The sequence below is a fragment of the Mytilus trossulus genome, chromosome 12 (assembly GCF_036588685.1).
Source record: "Mytilus trossulus isolate FHL-02 chromosome 12, PNRI_Mtr1.1.1.hap1, whole genome shotgun sequence".
Classification (NCBI taxonomy): Eukaryota; Metazoa; Mollusca; class Bivalvia; order Mytilida; family Mytilidae; genus Mytilus; species Mytilus trossulus.
In genome coordinates, this window is record NC_086384.1 from 12,467,478 (window position 1) to 12,491,932 (window position 24,455).

A 24,455-nucleotide genomic window follows, 5' to 3' on the forward strand; every position below is an offset into this window, starting at 1 on the left:
TATCTTGAATATTATTAAAGATAGAGATAAACTGTAAACAACAATAATGTTCAGCAAAGTAAGATTTACAGTAGTCAACATGACCAAAATGGTCAGTTGACCCCTTTATAGTCAAGTACGGGGCCAAGTTCATTGTAGATAGAAATAATTGTAAGCAGCAAGAATTTTCAGTAAAGTAAAATGTACAAACACATCACCATCACCAAAACACAATTTTGTCATAAATTCATCGGTGTCCTCTGTTTAATATTCACATAAACCAAGGTGAGCGACACAGGCTCTTTATAGCCTCTTGTTTAACTTTCGAGGCAAAGTGTTGAATGAAAAAAAGATAATAGCTTTAATGTTCATCCTTAGTAAAATAGTTACAGGCTTCAACCACTTTCAGATTTATCAAATGGTAAAAGAAATACTGATTTCTGATTACTAGTAATAAATCTGGTCACGCATTTTCATTCACGATCGAAATAATACGTTGCCTGATCTTGCACGATCAAGTTTGATGGAAATTCAACAAATTCAAGGTTTTCATAAACAAATTGACGCTTTTAATGGAAGAACATACTTTAATTTTACTGTACTATCAGATGCACCAAAGATTAAATTTCAAATATATCATGATATTCTGAATTCTGAAATATGACTATAATAGGTACACAAAACGTGTTATTTGTAATTAATTTCAAAGACACGCATTGCGCCTTTTGTGTTTTTTTTTCAAAAAGTACCTCACATTTCCTTTATCTTCTTTCACAGTTATGTTGAGGAAGTTAAACCATTTTGACAGACATATTTTTTTTTCGGATTTGGTCCGCGTTTTGAAAATTAAAAGATTTTTTTTTCAAAGATTCTGAACTAGAATGTACATTAAATGTCTTTCACGATCCGTTACCATAACTTTCACGATCGTCTCTCAATACTTGACCGCCGTTGGATATTCTTTCACGATCATTTCTCTCGATAAACCGAATGACACCCGTGTTACAGTGCCTTTTCAAAACCTGGATCAACACTTGAATTATTGATAAATAAATAGTATTCGTATGCTGTCTTGTACATGTAATACATTGATCACGTGACTTTTATCTCTTGAAGATCCATATATTTAAAAGATAAAATACTGTCAATTTTTTTAAAGCTGGTGTACATGAAAAAGTCAGTGACCTCAAAAGGTAATACTTACGTAACCGTAAAATTATCGTGCTGCTCTAGATCTGAGCCAGTTTAAATATCATCGCTATTCAAATAAAATACAATCAGGGACGTCTAAGAACATCGGAAAAGTACAGCTTAAACTACATAAAAAGACCCCCCGTCATTGAATTCTCATAAGGTGTTGAAATTTCCTTTATCAATTCTATGGATTCATAATTGGCAATACATATTCCTAACCTGTAAATTATACTTTTTCATATTATTATTTAGAAGGTCATTGCTTTTTCGATAAGACATACCTGAGATGCTTTTATAACAATGATGAAAGTTCTCTTAATAGTATAACTTATTTTAAAAAGGTTTATCTCGTATATCTATGATTCTATTACAATCCCGTATCACCAATTGTTATTACATTGATAGCTTAATAAATGATTCTGTGATGGTTATCATATTATCAACGGTACCAAGGATTTGTATAGTTAGACTATACAAATTATTGACGGTACCAGGATTATAATTTAATACGCCAGACTCGCGTTTCGTCTACAGAAAGAGGTAATATAAGAAGGTCTAATATGTGACCCGCCATGACATTTGCAGGCTTATAGAGGTAGAACGTCATTGTTGATTTTTTTTAACTACATAATAATTTTGTTCATCAAATATTGCTTGTCACTGTTAGAAAATTATAAACATGATAAATATCGAGATTCAATGAAAACGTATTTGTGAAGAAAAGATAAACACATTCCTTGGCTTCTTTTTTGCGAACGCTGAACTATACATCATATATACGTTTTGAAGTTTGACTTTATCGTTTTAAGTGAAAAATATTTGAATCTACATTTTAAATTAATATACAAAAAATCAAATTTCTGCTCTTTATATTTCCTTTCATTCCATAAATGAAGTCTGAAATATATCCATGATAAATGCACCGCATCGAATGCTTATAAGAGAACACCTACTTATTAACTGTTACGCGTCGCATACTATGTTTAGAGACGAAATTACATAATAATTCTAAATCAAAAAAGGAATTCTTAAAGCTTAGTTGGACAACTTTTAAACTAACTTCATCTCAACAAGTTTAAATAACATGCTTTAAATTGAGCTACAAACAAAACAAAAATGCTCTAAAGATTTTCTTTCATAAATGAAGTCTGAAAAATATCCATAATAAATGCACCGTATCAAATACATATATGAGAACATCTACAAACTGTTACGCGTCGCATACTATGTTTAGAGACATGCATAATAAATCTAAATTAAAAGGGGGAATTCTTAAAGCTTTCTTTGACAAATTTCAAATTAACTTCATTTCAACAAGTTAAAATTACATATTCTAAAATAGAGCTAAGAATTGTTTGTATTGTATGGAAAGCCAACGGGTTCAAAATTCTTACTTCGTAACTTGTCAATGTGTAACTTGTAACTGTGTGATTTGTCAATTTGTATATATTTATGTTTTGTAACTTGTCGATTCGTAAATTGTCAATAATGTATATTGATGTTTTGTAACTTGTCGATTCGTAAATTGTCAATTTGTATATTGATGTTTTGTAACTTGTCGATTCGTAAAGTGTCAATTTGTATATTGATGTTTTGTTACTTGTCGATTCGTTAAATGTCGATTTGCATATTGATGTTTGCCGATTTGTAAATTGCATATTGATGTTTTATAACTTGTCGATTCGTAAATTGTCAATTTGTATATTGATGTTTTTTAACTTGGCGATTTGTAAATTGTCAATGTGTATATTGATGATATGTTAATTGTCGATTCGTGAAATGTCAATGTGTGAAATGTCATCTTTGTATTATGCTAACGATCATTATGATGACAGATGGCGCTCGGTCAAGTTATTCCACGGTAAGTAGGAGCACCTCCATATGAAATATAAACCTAAGTAATTTTAATTTATTAATTACAGCTGAGACTACTATAACACATTATAGTTATAGTAGTCTCAGATTACAGCAAATGCCTCTAAAAGAAAATAATACAAAAAATGCATGTTTACAGGATCCCAGTTTTATTTTGTTAACTGAGTCAGACTTGGACTTTCGTTCGAGAACTAGTTTAGTCCCTCGACGTCATCGATCTATCCAAATTGCGAGATTCATAAAATAGTCGTTGGTCAGTGGAATACATCGATTTAAGCAAATATAGCCTAAGGCAATCTTCCGCAGATCAAATATATTCGTTCATTGTGTAATCATACGTTTTTTGCCATGATTGAGTTAAGTCTGCCAATTGATATTTTATCGTGTGTTTTTCTTTGTTGTGATGTTATGCTATTGTTTCAGAAAAAAGGGAGAAGGTTTGGATCCATTAAAACGTTTAATCCCGCTGCAAATGTTTGCACCTGTCCTAAGTCAGGAGTCTGATTACAGTAGTTGTCGTTTGTTTATGTAATATATACGTGTTTCTCGTTTCTCGTTTTGTTTATATAGATTAGACAGTTGGTTTTCCCGTTTGAATGGTTTTACACTAGTAATTTTGGGACCCTTTATAGCTTGTTGTTCGGTGTGAGCCAAGGCTCCGTGTTGAAGGCCGTACTTTAACCTATAATGTTTTACTTTTAAAATTGTTATTTGGATGGAGAGTTGTCTCATTGGCACTCACACCACATCTTCCTATATCAATCTACGGCCTTCAACAAAGAGAATACCATATAGTCGGCTATAAAAGGCTATAACATTACTGGAAAAACAGGTACTAGTAATAAACGATTTCTATTAATCATAAATGCTATTATCGGACCATTTTATTCTGACAGGAGGGGAAAGGGCTACGCAGTCATAGGTTTGAACGTAGTTTTCAATTTAGACTCGTATATATCTATTAATATACATGCCTAATGAATAGTTCTGGTCAAAAAGCTTAAAAAATGCCGCTATATTTCCTTTCTATAAAAACTTACAACCAAAAAGACCAAAATATTCACTAGTCCCTCTATCTCAACAGCTGCTTAACGCCCAGTCCTCCCGATATTAACCCCAACCGGTGCCACACCTCCATATAGCCCGTCAACCTTACTAAATCTAATATTTTGTCGATCGGATGGTTAACTAACCGAAATGATTCACGATGTTAATCAATAAAGCTATTTGTTTTAAAATTTGCATGTCATATTAAATAAAAAAATAAATCATTTGCCATGAATTTGTAACAATATAATCATAATATCTAATTCACAAACCATGTTGTATTCCGCCTGCCTCTTCTGTCGAGCAGTCATTCAGGATCCCTGGCTACCATTTCACTCTAAACATTACTCAATAGATACCCAAGGGCCAAACCCAAAATCATGTGCAAATATTTTCATGGAGAAATAAAATTAGTGTAAGCATATTTGAGATAATTGTCTCTGTCATGCAAATGGCGAGATGGCGAGATCTTTTCTCTGACAAGTCAAAGGGATAGGGCGTCACTTTGGTTAAAAGTTGGTGTATAAAAAGGGGGGGTTGAGATCTAAAAAAAATGTTTAACCCCTCAGCCGTATTTTAGCGTCTGTCCCAAGTCAGGAGCCACTGGCCTTTGTAAGACTTGTATGATTTTTAATTGTAGTTTCTTGTGTATAATTCGGAGTTTAGTATGACGTCCGTTATCACTGAACTACTAGTATTCAAATTTGTTAAGGGGCCAGTTGAAAGACTTCTCCGGATGCGGGAGTTTCTCGCTGCATTGAAGACCCATATTGGTGGCCTTCGGTTGTTGTCTGCTCTATGGTCGGGTTGTTGTCTCTTTGACACATTCTCAATTTTATGATAATTGTTAAATCGGGCCCTTGTCAGCAATTATTGTTCTTTTTGAACGAGCTTTTTTTTTTTAATTGTCTGGTTCTATAACACTGAGAAACCAGCCCCTGGACCACCTCGTATAGATTTATTAGTTTCTGGCTTGAGCGTCTTGTCTGTTTGTCTTGTAGTTTCAGTTTGGTGAGAGTGTTTGAGACGCAACCAACTTCTCTGGATTTGTCTTCTGTTATAAATCTCGCAGGTTGTCGCTGTATTCTTTCAAGCTCATTGATGTTTGTGGTCCCATACTATTGACCATATGATATCCCATTATTGACCTGACCATTGAAATGTATGCGGTTTTCTTGCATTCCGATAAACAATATCTCAAATTTCTGATCAGGAATCCTAGTGTTAATTTGCCTTCTTGGCTACGTTGGAAATAATGGTAGTCCATTTAAGGTCCTCGTTTAGTTTTCTGGTGCCTTCAGATTTTCAATTGATTTCAAAATAGTGCATATTCAATACAGTTTTGATATAAATTATACATTAACTAAGTGATTCATTTAAAATAATTGTTCACTTCAGTTTGTTTTGTAAAGTACAAATATGATATGCGGATACAACATTTTTTATCTTCATTACTCATGCAGGAGCCAAATATATAAAGATTGTTCTTCCATTTACTTCTTGTATTAAAAGATCATTAGATAATTACATTCTTTTCTGAAATTTTCATATTGAGATTATAATATTCAAGGAATAATAGGTGTCAAACCATTTCTCCAACTATACAATGCACTTAGTCCAAAATTTGCGGCCCAGGATAATATTAGTATAAATGATCAAGCCCCGTCTTATATTTCATGTATTTAGTCTTATTTTGACCCGGTTAAATATTTTAAGTAGAAATTTCCTGCGAAGTGACAGTAATATATTTGCGAAGTTGATAAGGAAGCCCGTTCCAGCGACACATCTATGTATACCTTAATACAGGAAGTGACAACCCCATCCCAGGTTCAGTGGTGACCAGTACATTAGTAAACAAACATGCTTATTTGAGGTCACCTCTATATAAAACCGAGTCCCTGGTATACCTGCCATATAAAACAAACAAATGCATTTATCTATTTGTTTCTTTTATATGTATGTGGTGGTGCACAGAACTGATTTGAATTACTTTGGTATATATATTCCATATGGCGGTGCACATACTTACAGGAGGCTTATACACATAAGAAGAGACCGAGCGCCATCTGTCGTCATAATGATCGTTAGCATAATACAACGATGACATTTCACACATTGACATTTAACGAATCGACAAGTTACAAATCATCAATATACAAATTAACAATTTACGAATCGACAAGTACAAAACATAAATATACAAATTGACAATTTACGAATCGACAGGTTACAAAACATCAATATACAAATAGACAATTTACAAATCGACATTTAACGAATTGACAAGTAACAAAACATCAATATACAAATTGACAAATCACACAGTTACAAGTTACAAATTGACAAGTCACGAATTAAGAATTTTGACCCCGTTGGCTTTCCATAGTATTGTAGTAAATTTATTTTTTTGAAATTTTATTCAAATACGCTATTGAACCCCACTAAGAGCCAAAAAATACAATAATTGTGTATTTTATATATATGTGCCTTCAACAAATAAAATAGATTTCGAAAAAGAGTAGACTAATGCCGCTACAAGGCAGCACTCGCACCCGCAAAGTGGAAAGGGATTAATATAAGTTGCAAAACTTGTTTCCCAATCCACTATAAATAAATATGTTTAAATTAAACTAAACAAATAAAAGTCGTCATAGAACAGTCTGATTTTCATACCGTTATTCGAAATGACTCGTTTCATTGCTATTACAACACATATGTCATACATATAATAACATGACAGAGAGTTTGTTTTGTTTCTGAATATTCTACATACATATACAAAAAAGCAATTTTTAGACACTTTTCCCTCCTAAGCCTGGAAGTGGCTAGTCACATATAATTTACGGCGTTTTTATTACAATGACGTTCTACCTCCATAAGCCTGGATATGTCGTGGCTGGTCACATATAACCTCCTTGGTCTACATACAGTACAGCCATATCCAGTCACGTCTCAGTCATTACAGCTGCACGGACGTGCTGGGCCATCTCTCCTTTACCCGCTTTCTTCGATGAGGGTTTACAGTTAGATGTTCAACGACTTACTACTTAAGATGACAGAAACCAATCCATGCCGTACAGAGAGACGTAGTAGTTGGCGTACCCGCGTTAACATGCCTCCAAAACCATTGTCTATTATGGGGAGTGTCATGCCGATTAACGTCCGAGGGCTGTATCCTAGGCTGTTGGGTGATACGACCTACATTTCACTGCCTCACGGCTTTGGTCCTGATAACGCTTCCTGTCATCTTTTGAACTACGTCCGAGATCATCTATCAGTACTCCTTCATCGAGGCTAGCGGGCTGCCAAGCTGACCAAACTGGCCCCGAAAGCAGCCGTTAGTGAAGAAAAACATCAAAATAGTAAACAAAGAAAAATCAACTCACTAAAACCAAGATGGCGGCCTACATATTGCGACCTCCACTACTTGTTCCTGACCCATGGCATCAAATCATTTTAAGCTCACCAAACGCCTTCGGGCACCGAGCCGACCGTGCGAGGGCTGAAAGGCCAGTCAAGGTCGTTAAACACTTCCATATACAGTACAGCCTGTGACTTCCTCTTAGTAATGTCCACCCTCTTGCATGGTCAACATCCAATGGTGAACATTTATTGGGGTATTCAATCTTGAGATGTTGGCCAATAATTGGGGGTCATAAATAATAGGTAGATTTTTTATCTAATTTATGTTACCTGTTAAAATCAACCAGGGTTGAAGTTTTCAGCTGGTATGTTTCATTAAAATTTACCTGTACAGGTAACTTGGTTTCTTTTAAAATAGACATTTCACCTTTTTTGGAAAATGTAGAATAAAATATTGTTTTAGTCTGTTAATTTATTATTATTTTTTGTCTTTAATTTTATTAAATTTTGTATTTTTTTAAGGTTTTATTTTTTTATTTTTGTATGTTTTGTATGTTTTGTTTCTTATTCTTTTAATTTCTTCTCAGTAAGAATCTTGAGTAGAAATGGCAAAAAGTTAAAGATAGAGTTATTGACTAGCATTTGAAATAAACAGACTTTTAATAATTGTTTTTTTAGTAAAAAGGTTTATATAAATGTACATGATGTACATTGTATTCAATTATTTGTTAACATTATTAAATGAGTTATTACTATTCTGCTATTAATAATAACTAATAATCATGCAAGTAATATTTTAAATTAAAAAAATGAAAGTAATTAAACAATTTTGTTTCTTAACAAAATAAGCTGATCAATGTCAATCCTTTTACAATAAATTTTGATATCATCTAATATTATTCAGGAAAACTACAAGTACCATTATATGGTTTAGGAAAAAACTAATTTTGTTTATCTTAATTTTCTTCAAATCTCAAAACAAGAGTTGTGCACAAACAATCACTGAAAAGACTTATTTTCCAAATGCCCACCTAGTTATCATCAAATTTTGATAAATGTTCATTAAAAAATGCTAATCATAATGAATTTTTTTTCAAAATTTGCCTCCAGAAAAATAGTGCACTTCTAAAGATGGTGACACTTTAATGGTCTATTAATTAAATCATTTTTTTCAGTGTATTATATTGTCAATAGTGCTGGACTGGCATGATACATAATCTTGGTATACATTTACAAAGAATATTTCAAACAACCTAGACCTTTTAGATAAAGTTAATAATTGCAGGGACTTGAATGAATTAAGACTTTTAAAGTCCTTAATAAAAAAATGAATTTAAAGAAAAAAATAAAAATAAAAACTTTTGATAAAAACTGTAAACTTGATTGTGTCAATAGGTATAGAATTTTTCGTCATAATTTAGAAATAAAAAATAGTGGACAATATAAAATTCCTAGAAAGGATAGAATATGTAAACTGTGCCTCTTTTTACAAGGTCAATGAAGAACACCTATTCATTGATTGTAAAATTAACAAAACAACTTTGAAATAATCCATTTGAAAATTATTTACCTTCTCATTATAATGTCTCTAACCCAAGAACAAAAATAAAAAAGAAATGCTTAACCTCTAAAACATGGATCATGTTTAAAATATCAAATGACAATAAAAATATTATCAAATTTTGTTGTAATGAATATTTCTAAAACTTATTAATATTTTATTCAATAAAGAAATAATGAATTGCCTAAATTTTATTTAGTGTATGAGTCCTAAAGACAATCTTTATCATTTGTTAAATAATATTGAATGCAGATCAGTCTATCTACAATAATAAACCATTTTGATTTTAGAAAATTAATTTTTGAGAAATACCTTGTCGATAGAAAAAGGCAGACATTGTAAATGTTTGCAGTATATTTGAAAATTATATTCATTTATTTTTCACTACCAAAAAATAACTTAAATTGATCAAAAATTATTTAAAAGGTATAATATCAAAACTAATAGTCAGAGGACAATTATGTTTTAATTAAGCTGTTTGTTCAACTAGTTTTATTATTTCAATTTATTTTTGAATTTCTTGTCATAATCACAGTTATTAAATTTGACAAACACACACATGTATATTTTACCTGAGACACCTGACCTGTAAGTTATATAATTTTTACACTTCAATGCATTCAAGATTTCCCTTTATCCTTGACTAGTTTTTGAGTAATACCTTGTGTATTAAAAAAGCAACAGGGGGTATGATGATGAACATATAGGGCCACCATGGTGAACATATTTTTTATGGCCACCATTAATAAGATAAAGTCACATGTAGTACTGTAAGACTCATCTGTGACGCTCTCAGATCAAAATAGTTATGAAGCCAATCAAGAACAAAGTTGAAGTAGCATTGCGAAAGTTGTGCAAAATACTGCTAAGATAATCTATTACTGGGATAACAAAATTCTTAGTTTTTTTTAAATATTCAAAGTTTTGTAACAGGAAATTTATAAAAATTACCATACAATCTTGATATTCATGTCAACACCGAAATGCTGTCTACTTGGCTGGTGATACCCTCGAGGACGAAACGTCCACCAGCAGTGGCATCGACTTGGGTTTGATGAGGGAAGAACTGTAATACTTTTTCTGTCTATGAAGAAATAACGTAAAAAATTTGGTGCAAACTGTTTAACCCGCATAGCAAGTTATTTTAAAGTGTGCACCACATTTGTTTTATTTTACTTCTAATAGACGGACAAAATATAACAGTCATCCCTTATAATCTAATTCTAAGCTGGAGTAAATCATGAAAAAAAAACGTTGATGACACCACGTTCACATGATGAAATAACGTCCATAAACTGATAGACAAAACACTGTCAGCCAATTAGAAGACGAGTAACATCCAAAATTTAATTATTCGTTCATAAACTAAAGTCTAAGTATGACTTTTTTAAAGAATATAAGTCATGAATTTTATAAGAACATTTGTCTTGTTACATATTGAAAACAGCACGTTTAATAATTTCTTGCGTCCGAAGCGCTTTTCTAGATTTACATTAAATACTGCATAAAACATATGCGCAGCATTTTAAGGTTTAAGGTTTGTGTCAGGAACGCTCAAAGCCAATCATTTCAAATCCAAAAATGTATACATACCTGCGATGCAATTATAGCTATTGTTTCTGGGTGATTCAGGCGAAGACCACGTGCAAGTCGTCTCTGTGCTACACATCCTGCTTGGTGGACCAATAAACTCTCCAACTCTCGCGGTGCTAACTTCATATTTCTGTAAATAATTTAACATTATCTCAACTAAAAAAAAATTACCTAATTATTTTGTCCTTTTTTTTTTTTTTTTTTTTTAAATAAATCACTCATTTAAACTAAAACAATAGTTCGACGATGATTCATGAAACCTGGAAGAAGTTATCAGAAGTGCTGTTTAGGATTTCTGTTTTTTTTCGTTAATATCCGACCAACACTTGGATCTAGTTCAGCTAGGTTTTCTGTATAAGGGATCATAGTTTGACAATGCTTTCCTAATCATTTTACTTTTTATAATTCCACGTTCTACTGTTGTATGTTATAGTTGTCTTTGTGTGACTTGTTGATCTTTTGAGTTAGACAAATTGCAACTGAGTTTTACAGTTCGTTTTTATGATATGCTGTTACAAAACTTTCCCAGTTTAGGAAATGGTTGAGAACCCATGAAACATGCTTAACCTTGCTGCATTCTATATGTGTCTATTCCAAGTCAGGAGTCTACCTACAGTGGCAGTAGTTGGTTCATGTCTGTCATACTTGTTTTTCGCGTAAATTGTTTGTTATAAGTTAGGACGTTGGTTTTCTTGTTTTGCAGCTAACAGTCTCACTTGCATTGTATGACACATTCTTGTGACTCTATTTTGTCTCTTTGTAAGGTTTGTGACTCTTTTTTGTGCAGTGTTTTAAGGTTTTGAAATACACCAAATCATTATATATAGTATCAAAGGTACCAGGATTGTAATTTAATACGCCAGACGCGTGTTTCGTCTACATAAGACTCATCAATGACGCTCATATCAAAATAGTGAAAAACCAAACAAATACAAATTAAGAGCGCATTGGTTGTGCCAAATATACCGGGCTGAAGTACGTCCATTATTCATAGTTCATTATTCATTATTCAATAATGAATAATGAAATAATTCATTATTCACTATTCAATATTGAAAAATGAATAATGAATAATGAAATGGTTTATGTTTCATTATTCAAATTGAACCGGTGAATAGTGAAAAAAAAAAAATTTGACCGTGACACTATATAGCTACATTTTGATTTGCAATGACCATAAGAGGGTTTACGGACGACCTAAATGCAACAGTATGCATAAAAATGAGGAAATATAAAAAGATATATAAATATATAAAGATGTGGTATTATTGTCAATGAGACAAACATCCACAAAAGACCAAAATGACACAGACATCAACAACTATAGCTCACCGTACAGCCTACAACAATGAGCAAAGCCCATACCGCATAGTCAGCTATAAAAGGCCCCAATAAGACAATGTAAACAACTAACGGCCTTATCTATTTTACAAAATGAACGAAAAACTAATATGTAACACATAGACAAATGACAACCACTAAATTACAGACTCCTGAATTGGGACAGACACATACATAAATAATTCAGCGGGGTTAAACATGTTAGCCAATTTTGAATAATGAAATGAATATTTTGAATAATGAAACGGACTACTGCGACCCTTTAACCCTAATTATAGATAAACCTTATACCTCATTCGAAAGCTTATAACAAGAGGAACAAAATGTATATAGTCAACATGTTCCGCAACGCATATTAGAGGACTTAAATGTCGAAACACGCGTGAAAATTAAGAAATAGCCAATTTTGAATAATGAAATGGATATTTTGAATAATGGAATGGACTGCTGCGACCCTTCAACCCCAAATTATAGATAAAACTTATACCTCATTCGAAAGCTTATAACGAGAGGAACAAAATGTATATAGTCAACATGTTCCGCAACGCATATTACAGGACTTAAATGTCGAAATATGCGTGAAGTTAAGAAATAGCCAATTTTGAATAATGAAATGGATATTTTGAATAATGGAATGGACTGCCGCGACCTTTTAGCCCCTAATTATAGATAAACCTTATACCTCATTCGAAAGCTTATAACGAGAGGAATATAATGTATATAGTCAACATGTTCCGCAACGCATATTACAGGACTTAAATGTCGAAATACGCGTGAAAATTAAGAAATAGCCAATTTTGGATAATGAAATGGATATTTTGAATAATGGAATGGACTGCTGCGACGCTTAAGCCCCTAATTATAGTTAAAATTTATACCTCATTCAAAAGCTTATAACGAGAGGAACAAAATGTATATAGTCAACATGTTCCGCAACGCATATTACAGGACTTAATGTCGAAATACGCGTGAAAGTTAAGAAATATCCAATTTTGAATAATGAAATGGATATTTTGAATAATGGAATGGACTGCTGCGACGCTTAAGCCCCTAATTATAGATAAAATCTATACCTTATTCGAAAGCTTATAACGAGAGGAACAAAATGAATATAGTCAACATCTTCCACCACGCATATTAGAGGACTTAAATGTCGAAATACGCGTGAAAATAAGGAAATCGCCAATTTTGAATAATGAAATGGATATTTTGAATAATGGAATGGACTGCTGCGACCCTTTAACCCCTAATTATAGATAAACCTTATACCTCAGTCGAAAGCTTATAACGAGAGGAACAAAATTTATATAGTCAACATGTTCCGCAACGCATATTAGAGGACTTAAATGTCGAAATACGCGTGAAAGTTAAGAAATAGCCAATTTTGAATAATGAAATGGATATTTTGAATAATGGAATGGACTGCTGCGACCCTTTAGCACCTTATTATAGATAAACTTTATACCTAATTCGAAAGCTTATAACAAGAGGAACAAAATGTATATAGTCAACATGTTCCGCCACGCATATTAGAGAACTTAAATGTCGAAATACGCGTGAAAATAAGGAAATCGCCAATTTTGAATAATGAAATGGATATTTTGAATAATGGAATGGACTGCTGCGACCCTTAAGCCCCTAATTATAGATAAAATGTATACCAAATTCAAAAGCTTATAACGAGAGGAACAAAATGTATATAGTCAACATATTCCGCAACGCATATTAGAGGACTTAAATGTCGAAATACGCGTGAAAGTTAAGAAATAGCCAATTTTGAATAATGAAATGGATATTTTGAATAATGGAATGGACTGCTGCGACCCTTCAACCCCAAATTATAGATTAAACTTATACCTCATTCGAAAGCTTATAACGAGAGGAACAAAATGTATATAGTCAACATGTTCCGCAACGCATATTACAGGACTTAAATGTCGAAATACGCGTGAAAGTTAAGAAATAGCCAATTTTGAAATGGATATTTTGAATAATGAAATGGACTGCTGCGACCCTTTAGCCCCTAATTATAGATAAACTTTATACCTCATTCGAAAGCTTATAACAAGAGGAACAAAATGAATATAGTCAACATGTTCCGCAACGCATATTAGAGGACTTAAATGTCGAAATACGCGTGAAAGTTAAGAAATAGCCAATTTTGAATAATGAAATGGATATTTTGAATAATGGAATGGACTGCTGCGACCCTTTAGCCCCTTATTATAGATAAACTTTATACCTAATTCGAAAGCTTATAACAAGAGGAACAAAATGTATATAGTCAACATGTTCCGCCACGCATATTAGAGAACTTAAATGTCGAAATACGCGTGAAAATAAGGAAATCGCCAATTTTGAATAATGAAATGGATATTTTGAATAATGGAATGGACTGCTGCGACCCTTAAGCCCCTAATTATAGATAAAATTTATACCTAATTCAAAAGCTTATAACGAGAGGAACAAAATGTTTATAGTCAACATATTCCGCAACGCATATTAAAGGACTTAAATGTCGAAATACGCGTGAAAGTTAAGAAATAGCCAATTTTGAATAATGAAATGGATATTTTGAATAATGGAATGGACTGCTGCGACCCTTCAACCCCAAATTATAGATTAAACTTATACCTCATTCGAAAGCTTATAATGAGAGGAACAAAATGAATATAGTCAACATGTTCCGCAACGCATATTAGAGGACTTAAATGTCGAAATACGCGTGAAAGTTAAGAAATAGCCAATTTTGAATAATGAAATGGATATTTTGAATAATGGAATGGACTGCTGCGACCCTTCAACCCCAAATTATAGATTAAACTTATACCTCATTTGAAAGCTTATAATGAGAGGAACAAAATGTATATAGTCAACATATTCCGCAACGCATATTACAGGACTTAAATGTCGAAATACGCGTGAACGTTAAGAAATAGCCAATTTTGAATAATGAAATGGATATTTTGAATAATGGAATGAACTGCTGCGACCCTTCAACCCCAAATTATAGATTAAACTTATACCTCATTCGAAAGCTTATAACGAGAGGAACAAAATGTATATAGTCAACATGTTCCGCAACGCATATTACAGGACTTAAATGTCGAAATACGCGTGAAAGTCAAAATTGGCCAATTTTGAATATTGAAATGGATATTTTGAATAATGGAATGGACTGCCGCGACCTTTTAGCCCCTAATTATAGATAAACCTTATACCTCATTCGAAAGCTTATAACGAGAGGAACATAATGTATATAGTCAACATGTTCCGCAACGCATATTAGAGGACTTAAATGTCGAAATACGCGTGAAAGTTAAGAAATAGCCAATTTTGAATAATGAAATGGATATTTTGAATAATGGAATGGACTGCTGCGACCCTTAAGCCCCTAATTATAGATAAAATTTATACCTAATTCAAAAGCTTATAACGAGAGGAACAAACTTTATATAGTCAACATGTTCCGCAACGCATATTAGAGGACTTAAATGTCGAAATACGCGTGAAAGTTAAGAAATAGCCAATTTTGAATAATGAAATGGATATTTTGAATAATGGAATGGACTGCTGCGACCCTTCAACCCCAAATTATAGATTAAACTTATACCTCATTCGAAAGCTTATAACGAGAGGAACAAAATTTATATAGTCAACATGTTCCGCAACGCATATTAGAGGACTTAAATGTCGAAATACGCGTGAAAGTTAAGAAATAGCCAATTTTGAATAATGAAATGGATATTTTGAATAATAGAATGGACTGCTGCGACCCTTAAGCCCCTAATTATAGATAAAATTTATACCTAATTCAAAAGCTTATAACGAGAGGAACAAAATGTATATAGTCAACATATTCCGCAACGCATATTAGAGGACTTAAATGTCGAAATACGCGTGAAAGTTAAGAAATAGCCAATTTTGAATAATGAAATGGATATTTTGAATAATGGAATGGACTGCTGCGACCCTTCAACCCCAAATTATAGATTAAACTTATACCTCATTCGAAAGCTTATAACGAGAGGAACAAAATGTATATAGTCAACATGTTCCGCAACGTATATTACAGGACTTAAATGTCGAAATACGCGTGAAAGTTAAGAAATAGCCAATTTTGAATAATGAAATGGATATTTTAAATAATGGAATGGACTGCTGCGACCCTTCAACCCCAAATTATAGATTAAACTTATACCTAATTCGAAAGCTTATAACGAGAGGAACAAAATGTATATAGTCAACATGTTCCGAAACGCATATTACAGGACTTAAATGTCGAAATACGCGTGAAAGTTAAGAAATAGCCAATTTTGAATAATGAAATGGATATTTTGAATAATGGAATGGACTGCTGCGACGCTTAAGCCCCTAATTATAGATTAAACTTATACCTCATTCGAAAGCTTATAACGAGAGGAACAAAATTTATATAGTCAACATGTTCCGCAACGCATATTAGAGGACTTAAATGTCGAAATACGCGTGAAAGTTAAAATTGGCCAATTTTGAATAATGAAATGGATATTTTGAATAATGGAATGGACTGCCGCGACCTTTTAGCCCCTAATTATAGATAAACCTTATACCTCATTCGAAAGCTTATAACGAGAGGAACATAGTGTATATAGTCAACATGTTCCGCAACGCATATTACAGGACTTAAATGTCGAAATACGCGTGAAAGTTAAGAAATAGCCAATTTTGAATAATGAAATGGATATTTTGAATAATGGAATGGACTGCTGCAACCCTTTAGCCCCTAATTATAGATAAACTTTATACCTAATTCGAAAGCTTATAACGAGAGGAACAAAATGTATATAGTCAACATGTTCAGCAACGCATAATACAGGACTTAAATGTCGAAATACGCGTGAAAGATAATAGCCAATTTTGGATAATGAAATGGATATTTTGAATAATGGAATGGACTGCTGCGACCCTTAAGCCCCTAATTATAGATAAAATTTATACCTAATTCGAAAGCTTATAACGAGAGGAACAAAATGTATATAGTCAACATGTTCCGCAACGCATATTAGAGGACTTAAATGTCGAAATACGCGTGAAAGTTAAGAAATAGCCAATTTTGAATAATGAAATGGATATTTTGAATAATGGAATGGACTGCTGCGACCCTTAAGCCCCTAATTATAGATAAGATTTATACCTAATTCAAAAGCTTATAACGAGAGGAACAAAATGTATATAGTCAACATATTCCGCAACGCATATTAGAGGACTTAAATGTCGAAATACGCGTGAAAGTTAAGAAATAGCCAATTTTGAATAATGAAATGATTTTGAATAATGGAATGGACTGCTGCGACCCTTCAACCCCAAATTATAGATAAAACTTATACCTCATTCGAAAGCTTATAACGAGAGGAACAAAATGTATATAGTCAACATGTTCAGCAACGCATAATACAGGACTTAAATGTCCATATACGCGTGAAAGTTAAGAAATAGCCAATTTTGGATAATGAAATGGATATTTTGAATAATGGAATGGACTGCTGCGACGCTTAAGCCCCTAATTATAGATAAAATTTATACCTAATTCAAAAGCTTATAACGAGAGGAACAAAATGAATATAGTCAACATGTTCTGCCACGCATATTAGAGGACTTAAATGTCGAAATACGCGTGAAAATAAGGAAATCGCCAATTTTGAATAATGAAATGGATATTTTGAATAATGGAATGGACTGCTGCAACCCTTTAGCCCCTAATTATAGATAAACTTTATACCTTGTTCGAAAGCTTATAACGAGAGGAACAAAATGTATATAGTCAACATGTTCCGCAACGCATATTAAAGGACTTAAATGTCGAAATACGCATGAAAGTTAAGAAATAGCCAATTTTGAATAATGAAATGGATATTTTGAATAATGGAATGGACTGCTGCGACCCTTAAGCCCCTAATTATAGATAAGATTTATACCTAATTCAAAAGCTTATAACGAGAGGAACAAAATGTATATAGTCAACATATTCCGCCACGCATATTAGAGGACTTAAATGTCGAAATACGCGTGAAAATAAGATAATCGCCAATTTTGAATAATGAAATGGATATTTTGAATAATGGAATGGACTGCTGCGACCCTTAAGCCCCTAATTATAGATAAAATTTATACCTAATTCAAAAGCTTATAACGAGAGGAACAAAATGTATATAGTCAACATATTCCGCAACGCATATTAGAGGACTTAAATGTCGAAATACGCGTGAAAGTTAAGAAATAGCCAATTTTGAATAATGAAATGGATATTTTGAATAATGGAATGGACTGCTGCGACCCTTCAACCCCAAATTATAGATTAAACTTATACCTCATTCGAAAGCTTATAACGAGAGGAACAAAATGTATATAGTCAACATGTTCCGCAACGCATATTACAGGACTTAAATGTCGAAATACGCGTGAAAGTTAAGAAATAGCCAATTTTGAATAATGAAATGGATATTTTGAATAATGGAATGGACTGCTGCGACCCTTCAACCCCAAATTATAGATTAAACTTATACCTCATTCGAAAGCTTATAACGAGAGGAACAAAATGTTTATAGTCAACATATTCCGCAACGCATATTAGAGGACTTAAATGTCGAAATACGCGTGAAAGTTAAGAAATAGCCAATTTTGAATAATGAAATGGATATTTTGAATAATGGAATGGACTGCTGCGACCCTTCAACCCCAAATTATAGATTAAACTTATACCTCATTCGAAAGCTTATAATGAGAGGAACAAAATGAATATAGTCAACATGTTCCGCAACGCATATTAGAGGACTTAAATGTCGAAATACGCGTGAAAGTTAAGAAATAGCCAATTTTGAATAATGAAATGGATATTTTGAATAATGGAATGGATGGTGCGACCCTTAAGCCCCGCATTATAGATAAAATTTATACCTTATTCGAAAGCTTATAACGAGAGGAACAAAATGTATATAGTCAACATATTCCGCAACGCATATTACAGGACTTAAATGTCGAAATACGCGTGAAAGTTAAGAAATAGCCAATTTTGAATAATGAAATGGATATTTTGAATAATGGACTGGACTGCCGCGACCTTTTAGCCCCTAATTATAGATAAACCTTATACCCAATTCGAAAGCTTATAACGAGAGGAACATAATGAATATAGTCAACATGTTCTGCAACGCATATTACAGGACTTAAATGTCGAAATACGCGTGAAAGTTAAGAAATAGCCAATTTTGAATAATGAAATGGATATTTTGAATAATGGAATGGACTGCTGCGACCCTTAAGCCCCTAATTATAGATAAAATTTATACCTAATTCAAAAGCTTATAACGAGAGGAACAAAATGTATATAGTCAACATATTCCGCAACGCATATTACAGGACTTAAATGTCGAAATACGCGTGAAAGTTAAGAAATAGCCAATTTTGAATAATGAAATGGATATTTTGAATAATGGAATGCACTGCTGCGACCTTTTAGCCCCTAATTATAGATAAACCTTATACCCAATTCGAAAGCTTATAACGAGAGGAACATAATGAATATAGTCAACATGTTCTGCAACGCATATTACAGGACTTAAATGTCGAAATACGCGTGAAAGTTAAGAAATAGCCAATTTTGAATAATGAAATGGATATTTTGAATAATGGAATGGACTGCTGCGACCCTTAAGCCCCTAATTATAGATAAAATTTATACCTAATTCAAAAGCTTATAACGAGAGGAACAAAATGTATATAGTCAACATATTCCGCAACGCATATTACAGGACTTAAATGTCGAAATACGCGTGAAAGTTAAGAATTAGCCAATTTTGAATAATGAAATGGATATTTTGAATAATGGAATGCACTGCTGCGACCTTTTAGCCCCTAATTATAGATAAACCTTATACCCAATTCGAAAGCTTATAACGAGAGGAACAAAATGTTTATAGTCAACATGTTCCGCAACGCATATTACAGGACTTAAATGTCGAAATACGCGTGAAAGTTAAGAAATAGCCAATTTTGAATAATGAAATGGATATTTTGAATAATGGAATGCACTGCTGCGACCTTTTAGCCCCTAATTATAGATAAACCTTATACCCAATTCGACAGCTTATAACGACAGGAACAAAATGTATATAGTCAACATATTCCGCAACGCATATTACAGGACTTAAATGTCGAAATACGCATGAAAATTAAGAAATAGTAAATTTTGAATAATGAAATGGATATTTTGAATAATGGAATGGACTGCTGCGACCTTTTAGCCCCTAATTATAGATAAACTTTATACCTCATTCGAAAGCTTATAAAAAGAAGAACAAAATGTATATAGTCAACATGTTCCGCAACGCATATTAGAGGACTTAACCGTTGAAATACGCGTGAAAGTTAAGAAATAGCCAATTTTGAATAATGAAATGGATATTTTGAATAATGGAATGGACAGCTGCGACCCTTAAGCCTCTAATTATAGATAAACATTATACCTCATTCTAAAGCTTATTACGAGAGGAACAAAATGCATATAGTCAACAAGTTCTGCAACGCATATAAGACAAGTAACGAACGACCTAAATATCGAAATACGCTTGAACAATAAGAAATAGCTTATGTTGAATAATAGGATGGACTTCTGCAACCGTACAGTCCCTAATAAAGGCAAAATTGATACATCAAATAAAAGCTTATTTATAGAGAAATAGACTGAGTATAAACGATATGTTCTGCAATGACCATTAGAGGGGTTATTGGGGACGTAAATGCCAAAGTACGCGTGAAAAATAAGAAACAGTCTATTTTGAATAATGAAATGGATATTTTTAATAATGGAATGTACTGCTGGGACCCTTCAGCCCTTAATTACAGACCTACCTTTTACCTCATTCGGAAGCTTATAAAAAGAGGAACAAATGGTATATAGTCAATTTATTCTGCGCAGTAACAAGGTACTAAAAATCGAAATACGCTTGAATATTTTGAGGGGAATTTCTGCTTGGACTGCACCTAAAAATCCGAAAATCTTGCACGCTCGTTGACGAGGTTAAGAGGGCAAAACGTTGTTGGTTGGGCTTGAAGGGGAAAAGTGGGTGTTGGGGTTGTGGGAAAATGTAATTTTGTGGAAAAAAGAAAATACACCAAAACAAATCCACAGATAGGATAAACACAATGGATTGTAAGATTACAAATATGTCTGAGAGTTAATGGCGCAAAGGGTAGAAATTTTGGAAAATACTGATGAGGAAACCCTCAAATGGCGAGAAGTAGGTCAGGAATCACCCTGGACTGTCAAAGACATATAAAATATTGACATGAAGTGTTGGTTCGCAAAAGTTATAACCTTGTGCTGGAAAGAGAAAAATATCCGCACCTAGGGATGTGAAAGACTTTACAAGCAGCTGAACACCGTCTGGACAAAGAGAGACACCGATGGAGCTGTGCAAATCGTGAGCTATGAGATGAAAAACTAGAGGCTCTCAAGAGCTTGTATCGCTCACCTGATTCTACTTGGGTTTTTGAAATCATATACACAAATATAAAATTTGGCTAAAACTAACAACACAACCTCATAAGGAAAGGAACATTCAGGCTATATTTGATTCATTCAATTCGGTGGTTCTCTAGAAGAAGACTTGTGTATGCATTTCACATAGGGTCCTATGTTAAACCATCAGTTAAACTAATTTCCCTACTGGCGGCCATCTTGGATGATGGATCGGCTACAAAGTAATAACACTTGGTCAGCATCTCATAAGGAAAATTTGTGCCATGTTTGGTTTCAGTCCATTCAGTGGTTCTCTAAAATAATTCAGTTGTATGCATTTCTCATAGGGTCCTATGTTTAACCAAGTCCCCCACTGGTGGCCATCTTGGATGATGGATCGGCTACAGAGTAACAACACTTGGTCAGCACCTCATAAAGAACATTCATGCCTTGTTTGGTTTCATTCCATTCAGTAGTTCTCTAAAAGAAGTCATTTTCTTTAAAATAAGTCATTTGTATGCATTTCCCATAGGGTCCTACGTTAAACTAAGTCCCCCGCTGGCGGCCATCTTATATATTGGATCGGCTACAAAGTAACAACACTTGGTCAGCACCTCATAAGGAGTGCCTTGTTTGTTTCAGTCCATTCAGTGATTCACTAAAAGAAGTCATTTGTATGCATTTCCCGTAGGGTCCTATGTTAAACCAAGTCCCCCACTGGTGGCCATTTTGGATAATGGATCGGCTACAAAGTAACAACACTAATTGTCTTGGTCATCACCTCATAAGGAACATTCATGCCATGTTAGGTTTCATTCCATTCAGTGGTTCTCTAAAAGAAGTAATGTGTATGCATTTCACATAGGGTCTTATGTTAAACTAAGTCCCTCGCTGACGGCCATCTTGGATGATGGATCAGTTACAAAGTAACAACACTTGGTCAGCACCTCATAAGGAACATTCATGCCATGTTTGATTTTATTCCATTCAGTCGTTCTCTAAAAGAAGTCATTTGTATGCATTTCCCATAGGGTCCTATGTTAAACTAATTCCCCCGCTGGCGGCCATCTTGAATGATGAATCGGCTACAAAGTGACAACACTTGGTCAAAACCTCACAAGGAACATTCATGCCATGTTTTGTTTTATTCCATTTAGTGGTTCTCCAGAAGAAGTTCAAAATGTTAAATGTTAACGACGACGACGGACGACGGACGACGGACGCGAAATGGTGAGAAAAGCTCACTCAGGTGAGCTAACAACAGGCGCACAGGGTATGACTACCACGACTTTTATATTTTTAATAAAAATGGTATGATTGGAAGTGTGAAAATATGTTGTTTAGGCCTGAAAATGGGGTTCAAACCATTGAATTGGGTAGGAAAAACCTAAAAGAAGCATTTTGACAGATCCTCGCTGAAACTTGACATGGGTTGCTGCATCTGATCTTTAAGGTCGTAGTAGTTTTTGAGTCAAACTCTTCATCATCGATCTGGTCATCATCAGCTAAAGCCGATCTGACACATTGTTCAACCAAGGACTTTTTGGACTGGGCCAATCGCAAAGTATCGTGGTGTTTCTTTTTCTTTTTGGTTACATGCCTAGAAAATAATGTGAGATCCATTACGGTGATAGCATTCAAGCAAGATAGAAATCCCAGAGGAAGGGTGGCTTTAACACCTGTGCCGGTCAAAGCTGAACCCAGGTTACTGCTGGTTATCACCAAACTACCCACAGAACAAGCACACAGTGTTACAGATACAGCTTTGTCCAGACGTACATAAGCGTTAAATGTAGTTTGATACCTTCCATTTTTGTATCGAGTTGATTCTACACACATTCGACTATAGTCGCCGGTACCCAGAATCTAAATCGTTCATCTATTTTATAGGAGCATACCGAGGAGGGGAATGTTTTTAAAGAGGCTGTTAGCATCCAAATATAAGATCAGACCAGCTCCGTCGTGGAATTGCTGACCACGCTTCAAGTAAAGTCCAGTCCCATAGGTAATCCGGGCGTTTGCGGATTTGAGGTAGAGACCGTTGACACTTGGTTTCACTGCGCAAACGCATCCACCACGCTACAGGTACAATCCAGACCTTAAGGCCTTCTTGACGGCTTCACCACCCAAACCGCTCAAGGCTCCAACACCCAAGGCTGGTAGAATGGTCTTTTGCTATCATGGGGAGTGCCCTTATTCCCAGCCCTGCCAGCATGGGTATATATCCACCTACTTGTTGCGTTTACCTTCATTTGGGTGATACTCAGCTTCCGATTCATTCCACCAGTACCTTTTGGGGAGAGGCTTGGTAATCCTTTGAACCTTTAGAGAGGTGAGCCAGCTTTGCATGGGACAAATGCAGACTTGACAGTCCGTTGTAGAAGAAAAGAGGGACGAAAGATACCAAAGGGACAGTCAAACTCATAAATCTAGAACAAACTGACAACGCCATGGCTAAACATTTTTAGTAAAAATGAAAAAGACAAACAGAAAAACAATAGTACACATGACACAACATAGAAAACTAAAGAATAAACAACACGAACCCCACCAAAAACTAGGGGTGATCTCAGGTGCTCCGGAAGGGTAAGCAGATCCTGCTCCACATGCGGCACCCGTCGTGTTGCTTATGTGATAACAAATCCGGTAAATAGTCTAATTCGGTAGGTCAAATTCATGAAAGGGAAGGGGATTGTAGTTATGACGTCAGGAACATATCCGATATCATTTGTGAAACGGTTATTCCATAACGGTCAACCAACTCGTGATGGCGTCCGTAAAATTTTCGAAGGGATGATTTCAACTTCACCATTTGGAACTCTTGGTTCAATAGCTTCCTTGTGAGCAGTAACCCTCTATCAAGAAAATCATGATAGGAAATGCAAGGACGGGAATATCGTATCAATTGGGAGATATATACCCCGTATGCAAGTGCTGCTGGAATGTTGCTACTTAGAAATGGAAACTTCACAATTGGAAAGCTGAAATCATCTCTTTTGTCGT

The 24,455-nt window shown here is 34.1% G+C and overlaps 1 protein-coding gene across 2 annotated transcripts in view; it reads right to left on the minus strand.

Moving 5' to 3' along the window:
* The window catches only part of LOC134693519 (urease subunit alpha-like), an 84,962-nt gene that overhangs the window by 37,108 nt on the left and 23,399 nt on the right, over positions 1 to 24,455 (minus strand). For both annotated transcript variants that reach the window (XM_063554356.1, XM_063554357.1), the window contains exon 2: positions 10,613 to 10,742. In XM_063554356.1, the coding sequence (XP_063410426.1) occupies positions 10,613 to 10,738 (126 nt within the window). In that variant the 5' untranslated portion in view covers positions 10,739 to 10,742. The remainder of the gene's footprint in view (positions 1 to 10,612; positions 10,743 to 24,455) is intronic.